Source organism: Notamacropus eugenii, chromosome 4 (assembly GCF_028372415.1).
Source record: "Notamacropus eugenii isolate mMacEug1 chromosome 4, mMacEug1.pri_v2, whole genome shotgun sequence".
In the NCBI taxonomy this organism is placed as follows: Eukaryota; Metazoa; Chordata; class Mammalia; order Diprotodontia; family Macropodidae; genus Notamacropus; species Notamacropus eugenii.
Window position 1 is genome coordinate 368,640,558 of NC_092875.1, and position 17,384 is coordinate 368,657,941.

A 17,384-nucleotide genomic window follows, 5' to 3' on the forward strand; every position below is an offset into this window, starting at 1 on the left:
ATTGTACTGGGGAGAATTGCCAGATGGCAGAGCATCCACTTTCTGACTTGAGATCCAGCACTTTTCATCACTCAAGCTGCTGCTGCCACCCAGGTTTTGGGATTTGATTTCATCACTTTACAGCAAAGCAGCCTTGACTTTTCTTTTTTTAGGTAGTCTCGTCATAGTGGTAGAAAAATATACTGCATCTACCCGAGTTAATAATAACCACCACAATGTTAATAGGTAGCATTTATAGTGGAAACAGTGCCCCGTGTGGAGTCAGGAAGCACTTCGTGAGTGGAAATGAAGCCTCAGACACTTAGCTGTGTGACCCTGGGCAAGTCACTTCATCCTGTTGGCCTCAGTTTTCTCATCCGTAAAATGAGCTGGAGAAGGAAATGGCAAACCAGTCCAGTATCTCTGCCAAGAAAACCCCAGAAGGGGTCAGGAAGAGTCTGGGCTGAAAAACTGGGGGCAACCACATGCCCCCAGTGCTTAGCACAGTGTCCGGCACCTGGTAAGAACTTACTGACTGTGGAGTAGCTGCAGTGACTCTAGACAAGTAATGTAACCACTTTTTCTGTCAGTTTCATATGTGTAACATGAGGCTAATGATAGCACCTACTTCACAGGGTTTGAGGGATCAAATGAGAGTGCATATAATGTGTTTTCCAAAACCAAAAGCACTATATAAATGCTAGCTATTATTATAAGAGGATCTATATTCAGACTCCACCCCATTTTCCCATACCTAGAATGCATTTTCTCTTTACTGTTGCTCCTTAGAATCGTCCATCAAAGCTCAACTCAGTTACTTCCAAGTAACAGGAAGTCTACCCTGTGCCACACCATGTATCATTTGTATATACTTTTAATACTTTATGTATATGTGGATATATACATATGTGTATATATTTTGTATATTTTAAATTTTTACGTATATTTTGTATCCTCCAGTAAATTGTTAGCTCCTTGGGCACAAGGGCAGTTTATCTTGCCTTTGTAGTCCCAGCCACAGTGCCTGGCACATTATAGATATTTAATAAATGCTTGGTGGCAGCTAGGTGGCATAATGGATAGAGCTTTCATTTTGGAGTCAGAAAGACCTGATTTTGAACCCTGCTTCAAAGAATAGCTATAGGACCATAAGCAAGTTTCTTAGCCTCTCAGTTTCAGTCTCCATGTATGGAAAATTGGAAAAATAATATTACCTTCCTTGCAGGATTACATAAAGGGCTTTGTAAATCTTAAAGCTGCATATAAATGTTCACTATTATTAATTTTTTGAATGGGGATAATAATAGCACCTACCTTACAAAGTTATTGTGAAGAGCACAAGAAGATGATTTATATGCATAGGATTTTGCATAATTTAAAACTATTTAAATGCTAGTTATAGTTTGTCGAATTGAGTTCCAAAAACTCTTCTTGACAGAGTTTTAATTTTGAGATATCATCTTACCAAATGCACTCTTAAGGGGGATTAGTCCAGTTTCTGTTGCCTTGCAAGAGCACAAAGGGGTCTTATGCAGAAGAGGGAGTGGTGATGGCTCCTGTTGACATTTAAGATATTAGCTTACTTTTGCCTGCTTATATCTGTCAAGAACAGCTTCAATTAAAATGGGAACAGGCCATATGAGTAAGAGTAAGTGTATACTTACTAGAAATGAGAAGTATCTGGTTTACTGAATATCTGCAAGTGATGTTTGTAGTGGACTGGGCGCTAGATTTGGAGTGCCGAGGATTAGTTTTACATCCTGGCACTGCTTCAGCTCCTCTCTCAAAGCCTGTTTCAAAAATGAGGGACAGATCTCATTTCTATGACTCTTTGGGATGCGTTTGGGTATGGTCACAAAGAAATAAAATGTACCCTGGGTAGGATAGTACAAATAAGCATATATAGGAAGCATATTAAAATTCACTTGTGGAGAAGTATCTTCTTACATAGAAGAATCAAAAAACAGTTCCCCCAAAAGTATCAGTCGTGTTATTTAGGGGAAAAAAATATCCTGAGAAAACTTGTTTCTAGGAGAGGGAGGAAAAGAGGTTATCTTCAGATTAAAGTCTAACAGGCTTATTGTCTTCCTGATTTTTCCATGAAAGATCCTAACATCAGGAAACAAAGGAACAGTATTATCCTGGCTCTCTAGACTTGGGAACCTTTCATGATATGGCTTTGAGTTGCCTTATCTTTCTGGATGTCATTTTCTGGACTTGCTATAGCATATCAACATTTTGCTTAAATGTGGCACCCCAAACTGGATACCATGCTCTAGATATGGCCTGATCAGAAAATAAGTGAGTCATTCTGGACACTATAATGCTATTAATGCAGCTTAATTCAAGAAATGTTTACCAGGCACCTCCTATGTTTGAGGACACTATTATATAGGATTACTGTTGAGGTTTAGGAGTACTGGGACCCAGAAATATCAACACTCGGGTCCTGCCCAAATGAATTTGACCCAAGACTTCTTTCAGCCAAAGAAAAAAATATTAAAATTGACCCATATTGGCCACCCTTAGGAAATCTCAGCACTGGCTACTCTTAAGGAATCTGAGCATTTGCATCAGGAATGGAAGTGGGCCAGATTAAATCTGAGCACTTTAATGGAAATAAAGTGGATCTTATATACAGAAAGACTGTGGGAGAGATCTAGGAGAGGCCAAGTAGTCTGGGGTGACTGGAGGCAAGGTCTAGGGAGGATCTTGATGGGAATAGCCAATAGGCTGGAGTGACTGTGAGGTAACAGAGAAGGGCTGGGAATACAAGGACCTGGACCATGTGACCAAGGGAGAATCAGGTCTAGATAGGATCTAGGGTGGGAAGTCTAAGGTGAGGCCAGGTGCAGACAAGGAAAGGCCAGTAGACTGGGATGGGTAGATAACTCAGGCAAACTCCAGATCTAGTGGGAACATTCAAGGAGAGTTCAAGGGGGTTTCCAGGGCCTGTAATCTGTCATTTGCAATAGGTCATCAGGTGGCATAGTCAATACAGCACTGAGCCTGAGGTCAGGAAACCTGAGTTCAAATTCAGCCTCAGTAGTTGTATAACTGCGGGCAAATCATGTATCAGGTTGCTTGTTTCCTAAATTGTAAAATGGGGATATAATAGCATCTACCTTGCAGGGTTGGTGGTGATTCCTAAATGAGATTCATAAAGCACTTGGCACAGTGCCTGCCACAAAATAGATGCTATATAAATGCTTATTCCCTTCCCCCACCTATTACAGAGATAAAGGAACTATGTATCTCTTCAAAGAACTTGCTAGATTGCATTAGCTTTTGGCTGGCACATGTATGTTGATTTATATTGGGTTACAGTTTACCAAAAAATCCTAGATGCATTTTGCACAAATTCTTGTTAAACCGTATTTTCTTTATCTTGTAGTTTATTTTTTTGACCCAAGTGAGATCTACTGCAACAGACTGCCTCTGGCTTGCCCAATTCCTTTCCCCATTCTAATCCAAATTCCATTCAGCCTCAAAATGATTTTCCTAAAGTCCACATCCAACCACATCATCCTACTCAGCAAACTAGTGGTTCCCTTTCACCTCCAGGATCAAATGTACAATACTGTTTGATATTCAGAGCTGTTCATAATCTTCCCTTTCCATTCTTGCCATGTTCCCTTTGATCCAGTAGTAATGGCCTCCTTGTTGTTCCACAAAGAAGGCACTCCATCTGGCCATTTTTTCTGGCTGTGCTACATGCCTGAAATGCTGTCCTTCCTCATCCCTGCCTCCTGGTTTCCTTCAAATCCCAACTAAAATCCTATTTTGTACAAGAAGCCTATTTCCCAACCTCTCCTAGCATCTTCACTCGATTATTTTCCATTTATCCCGCTGTATTATAGTATTTGTAGACATTTGTTTGTGGTCTTCACCATAAGACTGTGAGCTCCTTGAGTGCAGAGATTGTCTTTTTGTATTCCCTCCTTAGCACAGGGCCTGGAGCATAGTAGATGCTTAATGTCTATTGACTGATTTTACATTGGCCTCTATTATATTTCATCTCCAACTTCTCCCTCTTCAGCATCATTCCTGGATCCCCATCGGCTCCTTCCTCTATGCTCTCACCTCATGTTGTCCTTACTGCCCCTTTTGAGCTGTCAGCCAGTTTTTATCTTCAATACCAAACCACACGTGGTGCCACACATTCTCAACACCATGTAAAGTGGGCTTTTGTCCCAGTACCATGCCGTAGAAACTAAAGTAACTAAACATAGAAATCTAACCTCCCCGTTTCTCAATCTTATTCTCAATTATAACAACTCACCCCACCCCACCCCACCCCTTCCCTTGTTCTTCCGACTTTTGAACAATCTTGATTCTCAGACCTCTGCGTCACATTGCCCTGGTTGTCTCTCCTCCATCCTGCATTGCCCTGCTTCTTCAACGACTCAGCTGATGCTTGGGTGGAATATTTAGTTTGAACTACACAATTTGGCATCTAATTATACTGTATTCTTGAAATGTTTTCATGTGCTTACTTTGTATCATACTTAATATTTTTACTTCATATACTAGAGGAGCCTAGAGCTTATTTTATTTTCAATCTAATGGGATAATGCACAGAAAGCACTTTGCTCTTTACCTTGGCTGTCCCAGTACCTAAAAGTGTAAAGTGCTTAATGTTTTCAAGAACATAATGTCATATCCCCCCCCCCACAGTGTTATCTAGCACATACTACTACACAAATGCTGATTGATCAAAGAAGTATGCAATTAAACAACTTTGCTGTAGAACAGGAATAATTGGAAATGCTCAATTCAGCGTTCACTCATGACTGCTGAGACTACTGTGCCTTCATTATTTATGAGTGATTTAGGGATATGCCCTCTGACAGAGTTTAAATAGACTTTCAAATCATTTTACAGATGCTAAGTATAAAAAAAAATTGCTCAGATATAAGCAGTTGAGTAAGACTTGTTCTCATATTCTGTGATATTCCTTGAGGTAGCCTTCACTTTAATAATTAAATCTGGAATTAAGATATACTTTGATTCCATAAAGAAGTCAAAGTAATGGCTCCTCATTATTTCTGAACACCAAAGAGGAAGACACTCAACACTAGGCAATGAAAAAGACTCCAGAATATAAAAGCTAACAGGATTTCTAAAGTCTACTGTTATAAGGTGAATATATCAGAAGATATCATCTTAATAATCTTGACAAAATTCAAACATTAATTCTAGACAATATTTCAAAACAAATTTTTTCATAAACAACTATTATCAGTCATTCTTAGTTTTATAGGTGGGCAGTATGTTGGTTACAGCTCATTTTTGAGGATTTAAAAAATACATGTAATGAAAGGTAAAAACTAACAGACATTTATTAAATGGTTTACAAACAGTTGCAATTGCTACCAATTATTCCATGTTTAAAAAACATTCATGTTAAGTAAAGTGCTGCAAAGGATACTTCCATAAATAGTTTAAGACATTTTGCAACCTCCTAAATTTCTGGTTATCTGGATGTATGGAGTCTACAGGTGGTTAATATGGTACAATCACATTAAACTTGAATTGATGCAAAGGTATCTGTCACAGTGTTTGGTTCATAGACTTTAGTCTGAATAGACCATCTGACTTCTGGGGGTTCTCCTTGGCCCAAGGTTTTTCTTATTCAGTTAAGAGTGAATAATGAACCCGAACTAAATAAAAACTGATTTTAATATTTCATAAAATTCTGCTCAATTATAACAAATTGTCATTTAGTCTTCCTTCATAAACATTCAAAAAATAAAACCAAGTCAATACATGAAAGTATGCATTTGTGCAAAGCCATGGAAATCTTATCAAGAGTTTTCATTTGAGTAGGCACTTGCATGTTGCCTTTCTTTTAATGCTCAGAGGAAGACATTATAAATTACATTGTGAAATAATAATGAATACCTTGGTTTTTATACAAAGCCTTTTGTCTAAGGAATTAACTTTCTTGTTTGCTCTCACAATATCATGGTGAGGTACAGTAGAAAGAAATAAGTACAAGAATCATTTTATGGAAGGAGAAACTGAGGCATATGGGCAGTTAAATGATTTACTTCAGGCAATAATAACCGAACTAGAACCCAGGTTTACTTCTTTTCATCCAGCTTAGGCCAGATGAACACGGGAGTGGAAAAGAGGGATAGGAATGCATAAATATCTCCTTCTTGGACCTTCCAGCATCACCATCTGTCCTTAAATGGGAGTTTAGTCAAATCTCCCAGAAGAATTCCACTCTTAACCACTAACTACAGAGGGCTAATCTGGGTGGTCCAAACCAGAAAAATGTTTTAGATATTCCAGCCTGACTCTCAAACTTGACAGTAAACTGCAGGAAGGTAAGTACTGTTCTGAATTTAATCTGTTTCTCCCACAACGCCAAGCACAGCAGCTCTGCACAAATGTTGGAAAATTTTTAACATTAAGCACAAACTTCTTAAACAAATGGTGCTTAATATGAATGATGAAGTTGCTTTATTTCTTTTAGACAAATATTTTTAAAACAAGACAAATTTAGCATTATTTTGGGATGTGTGATTTTTTTTCCCCCTTAAGTGGGGGAAATGGAATTATTTCAATAAAATAAGATGCCTCAACTTTTATACCAAAAGTTTAATTTCATTAAAAAGCACTGCTTTTCCTGATCTTGTTACGTGGCTGTAAAACAGAAGTTTATTAACTGAATAAGCATTTATTAACTGTCTATAATATTCAAAGCTTTCTGTTGGACACTGGGGAGACAAAGACCAAAAGAAAAAAAAACTCAACAGGTCCTACCCTCAAAGGAGCTTACATTCTACTTTCTGGGCCTCAGTTTCTTTATCTGTAAAATGAAGGGATTGGATTGGATGACTTCTAATGTGTCTTTCAGCTCTAATAGTCTATGATTCTACAAAAGGTCCTTGGTGGGGGAGAATCTGTTTTTAAGCTAACAGGACAAGGGAGAAACAAAGGCCTTTCAAAATGGGAAAAGTCTTTTCTTCAAGGTCCAATTTTATCTTCCAACATAGTAAACCTCCATTTCTCTAGACTTATTTCATTATTTTTAAAAATCATAGTATATAATCACCTATACTGCATTATTACATACTGTTACTCAGAATGCTCTGCATGAAATTAGAGAACAATTACTCTAATACATTTAGGATCGAAAAGGTACACCTGGTTCACTTTGACTGAATTCTTTTTGATTTGATAGGAGATTTTAAAACATTTTAAGAGATACAGGGGAAAGACACAATGCCATAGTATGTTCTTGTGATAAAGCATGTGTAGCAAGATCACTATGGGGAAACTGCTTTTTTTCTTTAATGTGCCAGATGACACACACAAGTTCTCAAACACAAGGAAAAATGCACAATTGATTTACAACTATATCTCAAAACCAGAAAAAGGATTATATACAAAAAGCCTGGACAAGTACTACTTTCATGATATGGTTCTTGGTTTAATCAATGTTTTGAGAAGAGTTCTATTTTGTTGGATACATCATAATCACATTGATTTTTGAGCAAAGAGCATTTAAGTGCACGCTTGCTTACAACGCCAGTGTTCAAAGAAAGCTAGTATGTCTGATCTACTGTACTGGCAATCCTGGTAACACCTCTTCCCAAGCCAACTCCCACCCCACCCCAGAGCCCCTTTTAATGTATATATTTTTAAATACTTGACCCTCTAACCTTTCATTGTTTATCCATCACACAAGTCAACTCTTGACAATCTTCTGTTAGGCTTGTCCTCTTTATACTTTTATGACTACCTGGATTGTCTTACAGGTTCACTAAGGGGGGAGGGGAAAACCTGTATTTTTTTTTCTCCACTGAGAAATCTGAAATGGCTTATAAATGTTTGGACTTCCTGGACAAGATTTTTTTTTTTTTTTTGCCAAGAAGTACACATGAAGAAAGAAGCTGGAAACTATTACAGTATTAATATATAACTTTTTCTTCAGGTCCAGAAATTTTCGTTGAATGGAATTAGGACATATTTCCCCAAAACCACACAATTTATCTAACATAGTTTTCCTTTGTTCCAGAATGGGCAAGATAACAAAGGCACAGACTCACTTTGTACTAAAAAGGACAAGCAAACACAGCCACTACAGACAAAAGCACAGTAATAACAAATACGAAATGTCAAAAGTCTTACGTAACTTTTCTCCCTACAACATTTGGCAAATTCAGTCTAGATTTTTAATACCTCAGAAAGAAAAAAAATAAATAAGGTACACTACGTTAAAACGTAGGATTACCAATAATTTTTTGTTAGGAAGATAAGGTAGGTAAACAAAAGAAAAGGAGAGAAAAATAGGCTTCCTATATGCCAGGATTATCCTTCCTTTCTGAGGGTCCCAGGTGACCATGTTCATCTTTTAAAATGCCAGCTATATTAGGTTTTATCATAAGCTGACATGGTCCCTCAACCCTTCTCAGTTTCACATTAATAAATTGACTTAATGTCCTTCTTTGTTCCTTAATAACAAATCTGTTCCTCATAACAAATTTAGTTATTTATAGATTATTCAAAAAGTTTTTGTAAAATTTTGGTAGATAAAATCTATTCCAGAACCCAAATCATCAAGAGATTACATGTGTAGACTTAAAATGACAAATAAATACATTTGCAAAGTGAATTCCTCTTTTGCCTAAACTACCCAGACTGGGTATGAGACTAAATAATGGCAGCTGATGTTCACAAACCACAGTATAGACTGGAGAGAGAGCTCCACAGTTTTAGGGGCTACTGTTTCATCAACTGATGTACGAGATAAATATATCTTCAGCCTGTATCTGTGTAGGAAGAAGGCCCATCTATGTTCAACATCAGCACTCACAAAATCCCTATCACAAGCATCTGACAAACAGAAAACAAAATACAACACAAGTTTTTTCTGTTTACATCATGATCAGCATTTGCATGACATAGCAAGAATTGTTTTTTGATGGCAGTCAATTTAGGAGCAGGCCACTTTACAAATCTATATGCCTACAACTGCAGAAATAATCTGGAAATGTATCAGCCTGTCCAAATTATTTAAAATAATGGTTTATGTAAAATTATTTTATTTTCTTACTTAATTCCTTTTGGTAATCCTGTACAAGTTCTTAAATTAAAAAAAAAGATGGGAGGATTCTTTAACATCAAATTTTAAAAACCGTTTCAAAATACTAGGGGTAAAGTACAGCATAAAGTTATTTATATTGTGTTTGCAACACCTGTCTTTTCTATGTTACAATAAACTGCTTTATAGGCTTGAAAGATGAAGTATGATGAAAAGGATAGAGAATACTTGGGAGGGTTGTAGAACTCTAAAATTTGACCATTCCCTTTTAAAGAAAACTCTTTGAGCATTTCTCTCTGATAACACAGTGGATACAGAATTTGTTTTCATGCTACTAGGTCAAGGTATAATGATCAGAAACATTAAATTTTCAATTTCAGCTGATATATATCCAGTTAATTCACTGCAGAAGGGGAAATAGGATAACAAATCTAAAGTAATAGTTAAAGCTTACAGCTCATATAATTTTCTTTTTTTTCTTTTTGTTTGTTTTAAATTTTTTTTGTGGTTTATTTCTGCTCTGTTGCACGCTCTGTTTCCCAAGTTAATGGCCTCCCAGCAGATTTGAAAGGAAGCCTGAAGATTTCTTTTGTTGTGGTTCTGCATCCTGGTCTTGTGTAAGTCCCAGTTCACTCTCGATCTGATCGAGCTCTGACTGGTCCAGTAGTTCAAAATCATCCCCTTCTTCTGTGTCTGTGTCTTCCCCTGGGCTGGGTGCAGGCTGGGAAGATACCTTCTGCATTCCCTGCTGCAACTGGTCTTTGATGGCAGCAGACATTGCAGCTACAATGACATCACCAGCAAGATTACCCATCAATTGAATGGTTTGGTCACTGCTCAGAGGAAGGGTAAGACTAGCTGCTGATGGCCTCTCTTTGCTTTGTCTGTGACCACTATCCATCTGCTCTTTTTTTCTCTTGTACTGGATGGGCAACCCAAGGCTCAACTCATCTTCATCATTTGTTCCCATGCCATTTTCTAGAGATGGAAATTCTGAAAGATCTCTAGAGAACGCTTCCTCCTGTTCACTGGGTCGGTCGAGATCTGTGAGATAATGAAGATAAGCATATAAGAAATCTGAAATAAAATTCTTCAATCTAAAGGATGGTTTGTTTTAGTGTGAACCCTCAAGGCAGTCTACAAAACTGACAGCTTTTTCTGCATCACCATGAACCAGCAGAGATCTGAGACTCACCTGGATTTCCTAGGTAAATTAAAGACTGAACAAACTCTACAAATTTACCAAAATCTGCTGACTCAGAGGCCTAAGACAGCACAAAGTCAATAATGCTAAGCAACATGGTATATGCTTAACCTATACTCAAACTGCATATATTATGGCATACATTGAACAACTGGCCAATGTCCAATATTATCTTGATGGGCTGGTTAATGTTTAATTTTCAGTGCAAATCAGAAAAAGAGAACTTCTCTGCTTGGTGGTATGAACAACATATATCAATGTCAAACTGGAAATAATCGTGAAATTAAAAGCATTCTCACATATCACATGGGCGCTTTCTCATGTTCTGCTTTGCACTTATGACTGTGTGTAATTAGTCCCTCAGGCAAACATGAGCCTTTAGCCCATGGCTGAATGTTATCTGTAACGTTCATGAGAAACTTTCAATATCCCCATGCATTTTTCTTTAGGGAAAAAGATAAAAGAAGTCATATCTACCTCAACTCCATATTCAATCTAATAATTTGTGGAGATACACCTGATACACATCCCTTTGAATCTCCACAAAATAAAGCTGACTGAGTGTCTTGTTTACTTAGTCTTAGCTCCCGCCTAATAGGAAGATCTTAAAATTCTTTTCATATAGCATATAGTGGGCACTTGATATTTCTATCTTCAGGCACATACTGAATTTTGCTACAGTTGAGTCACTGCTAGTATATAAAAGTCTTTAGTTTTAGTACACAATGGGGATGGGGATGGAGGGTAGTAACAAATGGAGCTTACCATAAAACTGAACTGAGATGTAGTTAAATTATTATTTCTACCAAAGTGCTAATCTCATATTTCATCAGGCATGATTCCATGATAGCATGGAAGTGAAACTGAGTTCTCATAAGACCTAGAAGAAACCTTCAAAGATATAGAGGTCAACTTCTTCATTTAACTGAGGAAACCGAGGCATAGCCCTTGGGAACCTTCCCCTCCCTCTGACTGGAGAGGGGGGACATTGGAGACATCCTCTCTTATCCTCCACATATAAGGAGGGTTCTCTGGGAATTCACTTCATCATTTTCCACCCAGCTGCTTTCCTGGACTTAGTATCTCCAAAAACTCATAATTCTATAAGATGAAATCAACTCTGAAACTCTCAACTCCTCGGACCACCTCCTTCCCAGGCTGCAGGACTTTATTACAGTCCCCATGCTTTAACCTTCCCTGCACCTCCAGCTTTTTGGCTTCTTTCTATGTGTTGTCTTCCCCTGTTAGATTGTGAAGTTCTTGAGGGCAGGGGCTGTCTTATGCCTTTCTTTCCATCCCTAGAACTCAGCACAGTGCTTGACACATAATAAGTGCCTAATAATTCTTCTTGATTCTGAAGGAGAAGTGACTTTGCTGGGGTCACAGATTCAGTAGTGTCTGAGGCAAGAGTTAAACTTCATTCTTCCTGATTCAAGTCCAAGGCACTACCCATTATGCCCAGTTGCCTGTGAAGCACAAATCCTGGTAAGTCCTAGCAAGCTGGACAGTCCTCAAATACAAGCTCAGAGGTTGACTATTTCTTCTGCACTAGGAACAGCACAGCTAAGCATAGGAAAACTCATCATCCAAGGACTGGCCAATACGTGACAATTGTTTTTAGCTGTAGGAACTTAAGACAGCTAGATAGCTCAACAGCTAGAGTGCTGGGCCAGGAGTCAGGCAGAACTGAGTTCAAATCCTCCATCTGACATTGACTAGATACGTGACTTAGGGCAAGTCACCTAACCAGCCTGCCTCAGTTTCCTCATCTGTAAAATGGCGATAATAATTAGCACCTACACCTCCAGAGTTGTTGTGAGAATAGAAGAATGTCAAGGCGCTATATAAATGCTATTTTATTATTATTATTACTACTGCTAAGGTATATAAAAGTATATGAGGTACACAGATTCTGATCTGCATTCAGGGAAGAAAGACTGATAACTACCTGATAAAAATCAGTTTCTTGAAAGATCAAAGTAAATGTTATTTGAGGAGGTGATTTTTCTATAGGTTTTCTGTATGTTTCCAAAATGGATCAATAAACTAATGGATATCTTTACTATAGGTGGTATAAGTGGACAGAGTGCTAGAGTTGAGTTTAGGGAGACCTGAATGTCCATCCTGTCTCAGGCACTTACTATCTATATGTCCTTGGGCAAGTCACTTAACCTCTCTCAATTTCATTTTTCTAATCTGTAAATACTATTTAATTCTTTCCTAATAAGGTTGTTGTGGACATCAAATGAGATAATGTACATAAAATGCTTTACAAGCATTAAAAGTGCTACATAAATGATTGTTATCATTTGTTCCCCATGCCCCACTTAACTGAGTGCTGCCCTTACCAAACATTCATTTTTGTAACTGTTATTAAGCCTCTAAAGATCTTTACTCTTTTTTTTAGTATAGTACCTTAGGGCAAAGAGTTATTTTATATTTCAAAATAAGACCATATATTCAACAATCCAAAACAGAACATCAGAATCATCTGGTAGGTTAGCAATCCTCTACTATCTTTCATTTCACATATGACAAAGCCCTTGAGGCCCAGAAGTTGGTCAGATGAGTGACAGGCCTGAGATCACGCAAAGAGCCAGAACTGAGACAGACCTCTGGGCCCCTGAGATTCAAGTCACTGTTGTTCAGACTACAGCAACTTCCTCATTCTTTCATTAGGTATGCTGATGGGAATTTTTCTTCCTTGTAAAATACGTTGAAAATGGAAGATGTTGATTTTTCTGAGGGGCTGACTTTTACTAAACTTATATGCTTATACTTCTTAGATTTGTAATTTCTAATAGAAATAAATTACTCCCTTCCACTGATGGAGGTCCACAGCCTCTCTATAACTTGGGAGATAATCTTCAGTAATTTCAGGGGTTAAAAAAAAATCAGTCCATAGTCCTGCAGCCATCAAGTAATAATCTTCTCTCCAAACTTGGTCAGGCTATTTCCTAATAGGCCTGTACTCAAAAGCTTCCTAGTTTGCTAAGACCTGACAGAGCCAGTGCTCCTCTTGCATAGCTTTAGAGAATCTGAGGGTCACCCCTATGCCTTAACATCCAATGAAACATCACAGCACATACAGTGAGCAGTCAAAGGTCAGGCAAAGCTAGGAATAATACTGGATAAGATTCTCTAAGTTTTAGTGATAATCTTGGACAACAGATATTAAAGAAAAATGTGCTACACTTATCTAACTGGACTTATCCAAAATTTATACAATTTATTGTACAATTTGTTATACAGAATTTATGCAAAAAACAATGAAATCTTCCATATATGAGGATATGCAAAAAAAGGAGAGAGAAAGGAGTCACTTACCATAACTCACTACATTCAACTGTCTTTTCTCAAGTAAAAAGTGAGAGGGAAGATTGTTCCTGAATACAGGCAGGGTGATACACAGAGTGGGGGCAACCTGATACAAAAGTATCAAGATCTGAAGTCAAAAGGATCCAATTTCAAATCCCATCTGTCACTTACATCCTGTATCATGCTGGGGAAACCTAGGCTTCGGTTTCCCCATCTGTAAAATGCAGGGGTTGGTCTGAATGGATCCTATGTTCTCTTCGAGCTTTAAATGTATGAGCCCATAAGAGATCTGTTCTGTCTCCAAATATCTACCCCATATACTAATGGTACAAGAGAAGATCGAGTATTTTTGCATGATGTTTTAATAATAATTTAGGCTGTCAAAAAGAATGGCATCCATTACATTAAGAGACAGATACGTGACATGGTGGATAGAGCTGCCAGGCTGGGAGTCTGAAAAGCCTGAGCTCCAATCCAGCCTCATACATTAACTAGTTGTGTGACCCACGCACAAGTCACTTAGCCTCTGTTTGCTTCAATTTTCTCAACAATAAAATGGGGAATAATAAAAATACCTACCTCCTAGGGTGGTTGTTGCAAGGATCAAATGAGATACTTGTAAAACACTTAGCACAATACCTACAGTAGGCACTATATAAATGCTGGTTGTTATCATCATCATTATTAATGCTACATACCATCAGAAGTGTCCGTCTGTGGTGTACATCCTTCAGATAGATTGAAGGTTCCATTATCAGTCCAAGATACCTCTGATATGTCTGTGTCAGACACAGATAGCTCTTTGGCAACAGTTGTAAGGCTAACCTATGACAAATTAAAAAAGTAAAATATATTAAATTTGCATTTTGACTATCTTTCCTTGCACAAACATTAACAAAAAGTAATTGTGAGAGAAAAATAACAGATAATTTAACAAATGTATGTCTTCCTTATGGAGTTAATCACCTCCCAGAAATACTGAAGTTCCACCATAATGAACATCCAGCTTTGCTGCAGGCAAGTGAATTTACAGTCAAACTCAAAAGAGAACAACTGAAAATTAAACACAAAGTACCTTAGGACAAAGGGCTGAAAAGTCTAATTCACTGTCATCTTTGTGATTTTTTTCTTTATCTGCCTCTGTTGAGAAAGAAAATGTATATATAAGCTTTCAGTTTCCTAGCTTATTTCTATAAGTACTACATCTTGTTTACCATGGCTTCCTACCATCCCATCCCACATTTCTCAAACTCTCAAACGCTTCCAAATCTTGAATGTTTTCAAAGCAGGAACCTCATTTATGAGCAGAATAAATCATTTATAAAGGGAACTATCATTGGCTCAGATAAGCCGAGAGGGAAGTCAACTTTCCTACTTCTCCTTCTATTCCTCTTCATTATAATTCTTCTCTATTTCCACCATCATTCTTTTCCAATTTATTTCTTCTCTAGGCTTTCTCAGCTCCACAATGTCAACAGCCCTCTCTCAAATCAATGCAACTTAAACTAAGGAATTTAATCAGAAATAGCAAAATATAAAATAAAACCTTTTACCACCATAGCTTCCCCCACTTTAAACTCATCCATTCAAAAAATGCAGAGTAATGGGCAAAATATTTGGGGGGAGGGTAAGAGAGATATTAAGAGGAGCTTACAAGGAGCTTGCTCTCCTGAGAATTTAGACAGAAAAAAATCTCTAAGTTTCTAATTAAAATAAATGTATCTTCTTTTTTGGAGCTGCAAAAACAGCACAAATAGTGGTTAGTACAAGGCTTTGCTCACAGAGACACTTTTAAAATCTAATTCAACAATGAATGATTCATGTACATATACCTCATTTCAAACCTCACTTACCAGATCTCTCTCGCCACTTTTGGTGAATATATTCTCCTATTCCAAAATCTAGTTTCAGCAGAAATGACTTGATCTTGCTGTATACTCTTTGTCCAAATTCATTGCACTTAAACAGTGGACACAAAAAGGCACAGAGTACTAAAGAAAGAAAGAGAAAAAACAGTATTTATTTTCAAGGGCACAGAATTCTAGAGGAAAAAAAAGGCATCAAATTTTCCTTACTGTTAAGTAAGTGTTTATTTCTTAGGAAAAGGACTGTGCGGTAGACAGAATGGAAATCATGAACACGAAATGATAACCTTTTTTCACAAACAAGGCAGTCTTTCAGTTTCCTTCTATCATCATCATCATCACCATCTTCACAGATAACTTTAACAATAAGTCTTGTTCAAATGCTGGCATTCTACCCATTCATGCCCTTGCAACCTGAACACTGTTAAGCTAAGAGACTTGTGCATAGGCTATTTCATTTTTAGGGAAAATAAATTTCAGAGACTAAGTATGATATACCGGAAAGAAGAGTGGAATTGGGGTCAAATGACTAGGGATGTAGTTGTAGCTCTGTCCCTTAGTTTCTTCACTGATAAAATAAGATATGTTGGCAGAGTGGATGTTCAACCTTAGTCTAGTTCTCCTTATAAAACCATCAATCAACAAGTATTTTATCAGGCATTTTGTATGTGCTAGGCAGATATTTTTCTTAAAAGCCAAAATACTTCCTGCCTTCATGAAGCTTACATCTAATAGGAGAGAAAACATGTATAAATCAGGATATAAAAGGTAAATATGGAAGCTGGAAGGTAACCCTGGAAGGGACAACAGGAGCAGCAGCAGGAGGTTCCAGTAAATGCCAACTAAACAAGGTGGCACTTAAGCAAGCTGAATCTTGAAGAAAGCTAGAGATTCTCGTAGAATATTATATTTACCACAATTATATTTATTATGCCACAAATACAACAGAAATTAAACAAAGATAAGAGGGTACACTTACATACAAAGTAGGAGAGTATGACTCCAGGAATGTAACTTCCTAAAACCGTAAAAAATGTGCACACACTGCAGACCAGGAGGCAAAACTAGAAGTTGAACCAAAAAAAAAAAAAAAAAAAGCTGACATTTGGTATTCTTACGATGAAGACATTTTATTATTGCAGCATATACCACCACCCCCCAAAATTATTTTTGTAAGTTTTGTTGTGAATTTTAAAAATAACTAAATTTACATTTATAATTAATTCAAGTTGAAAAAAAACCTTACGCTTAGGGATATCCTTAATAATTATTCTCGCCTCTTCTGCATCACCTTTAATTGTGTTTTTTCATCTACTCCTATACTTTTGTTTATTTCTTTTTATCATGCTATAATGAATATAATGAATGCATTAATTAATGATCTTCACTTGGTATTATCTTACATGCCTTTCCAAAATCCCTTATACTCCTCATTTTTGCCATTCTTGATCACATATTACATTACAAAAAATATTCTTTCAGCATTATGTAGATAGGAAAAGTTTTTCAAACAACCATTTTTCATACATACTCATTATTCATATCATTATATCATATTTCAATTATTTCATGCCCTCCCTCGGCCACAGACCAACAACCTGTGGTGCCAACACAATATTCACAGTGCCTACGGTGGCAGCCACGAATATCCCAGTGCAATTCTACATCACTAAATACCACAGACTCTCCACGTGGAAGGCAGAACCAAAACATCTATTCAGATGCCAAAAAGTCAAATCCATCATAGTTACAAAGGCCTCTATGCACAAGAACAATGCGGAGGGCCTTCCCCCTGCTAGGCTTCCCACAAACCAGCTCCATTATACAAATCACAACCAACCACAAAATCACTCCTGCTCCCCAGGAGCCTGCATCCTTCCTAGCTCTGACCGCTCTCTGACTCCCTTCCTCTCAGCTCTGCTCCAGCTCTGCCTCTTCCTGTTCCATCCATTCGGCAAAC

At 37.4% G+C, this 17,384-nt stretch overlaps 1 protein-coding gene across 2 annotated transcripts in view; it reads right to left on the bottom strand.

Moving 5' to 3' along the window:
* Nucleotides 1–7,399: 7,399 nt before the first annotated feature.
* The window catches only part of RETREG1 (reticulophagy regulator 1), a 156,724-nt gene continuing 146,739 nt past the window's right edge, over nucleotides 7,400–17,384 (bottom strand). For both annotated transcript variants that reach the window (XM_072605460.1, XM_072605461.1), the window contains 5 exons: nucleotides 16,404–16,488; nucleotides 15,413–15,550; nucleotides 14,635–14,699; nucleotides 14,258–14,384; nucleotides 7,400–10,081 (listed from right to left, as the gene is read on the bottom strand). In XM_072605460.1, the coding sequence (XP_072461561.1) occupies nucleotides 9,582–10,081; nucleotides 14,258–14,384; nucleotides 14,635–14,699; nucleotides 15,413–15,550; nucleotides 16,404–16,488 (915 nt within the window). In that variant the 3' untranslated portion in view covers nucleotides 7,400–9,581. The remainder of the gene's footprint in view (nucleotides 10,082–14,257; nucleotides 14,385–14,634; nucleotides 14,700–15,412; nucleotides 15,551–16,403; nucleotides 16,489–17,384) is intronic.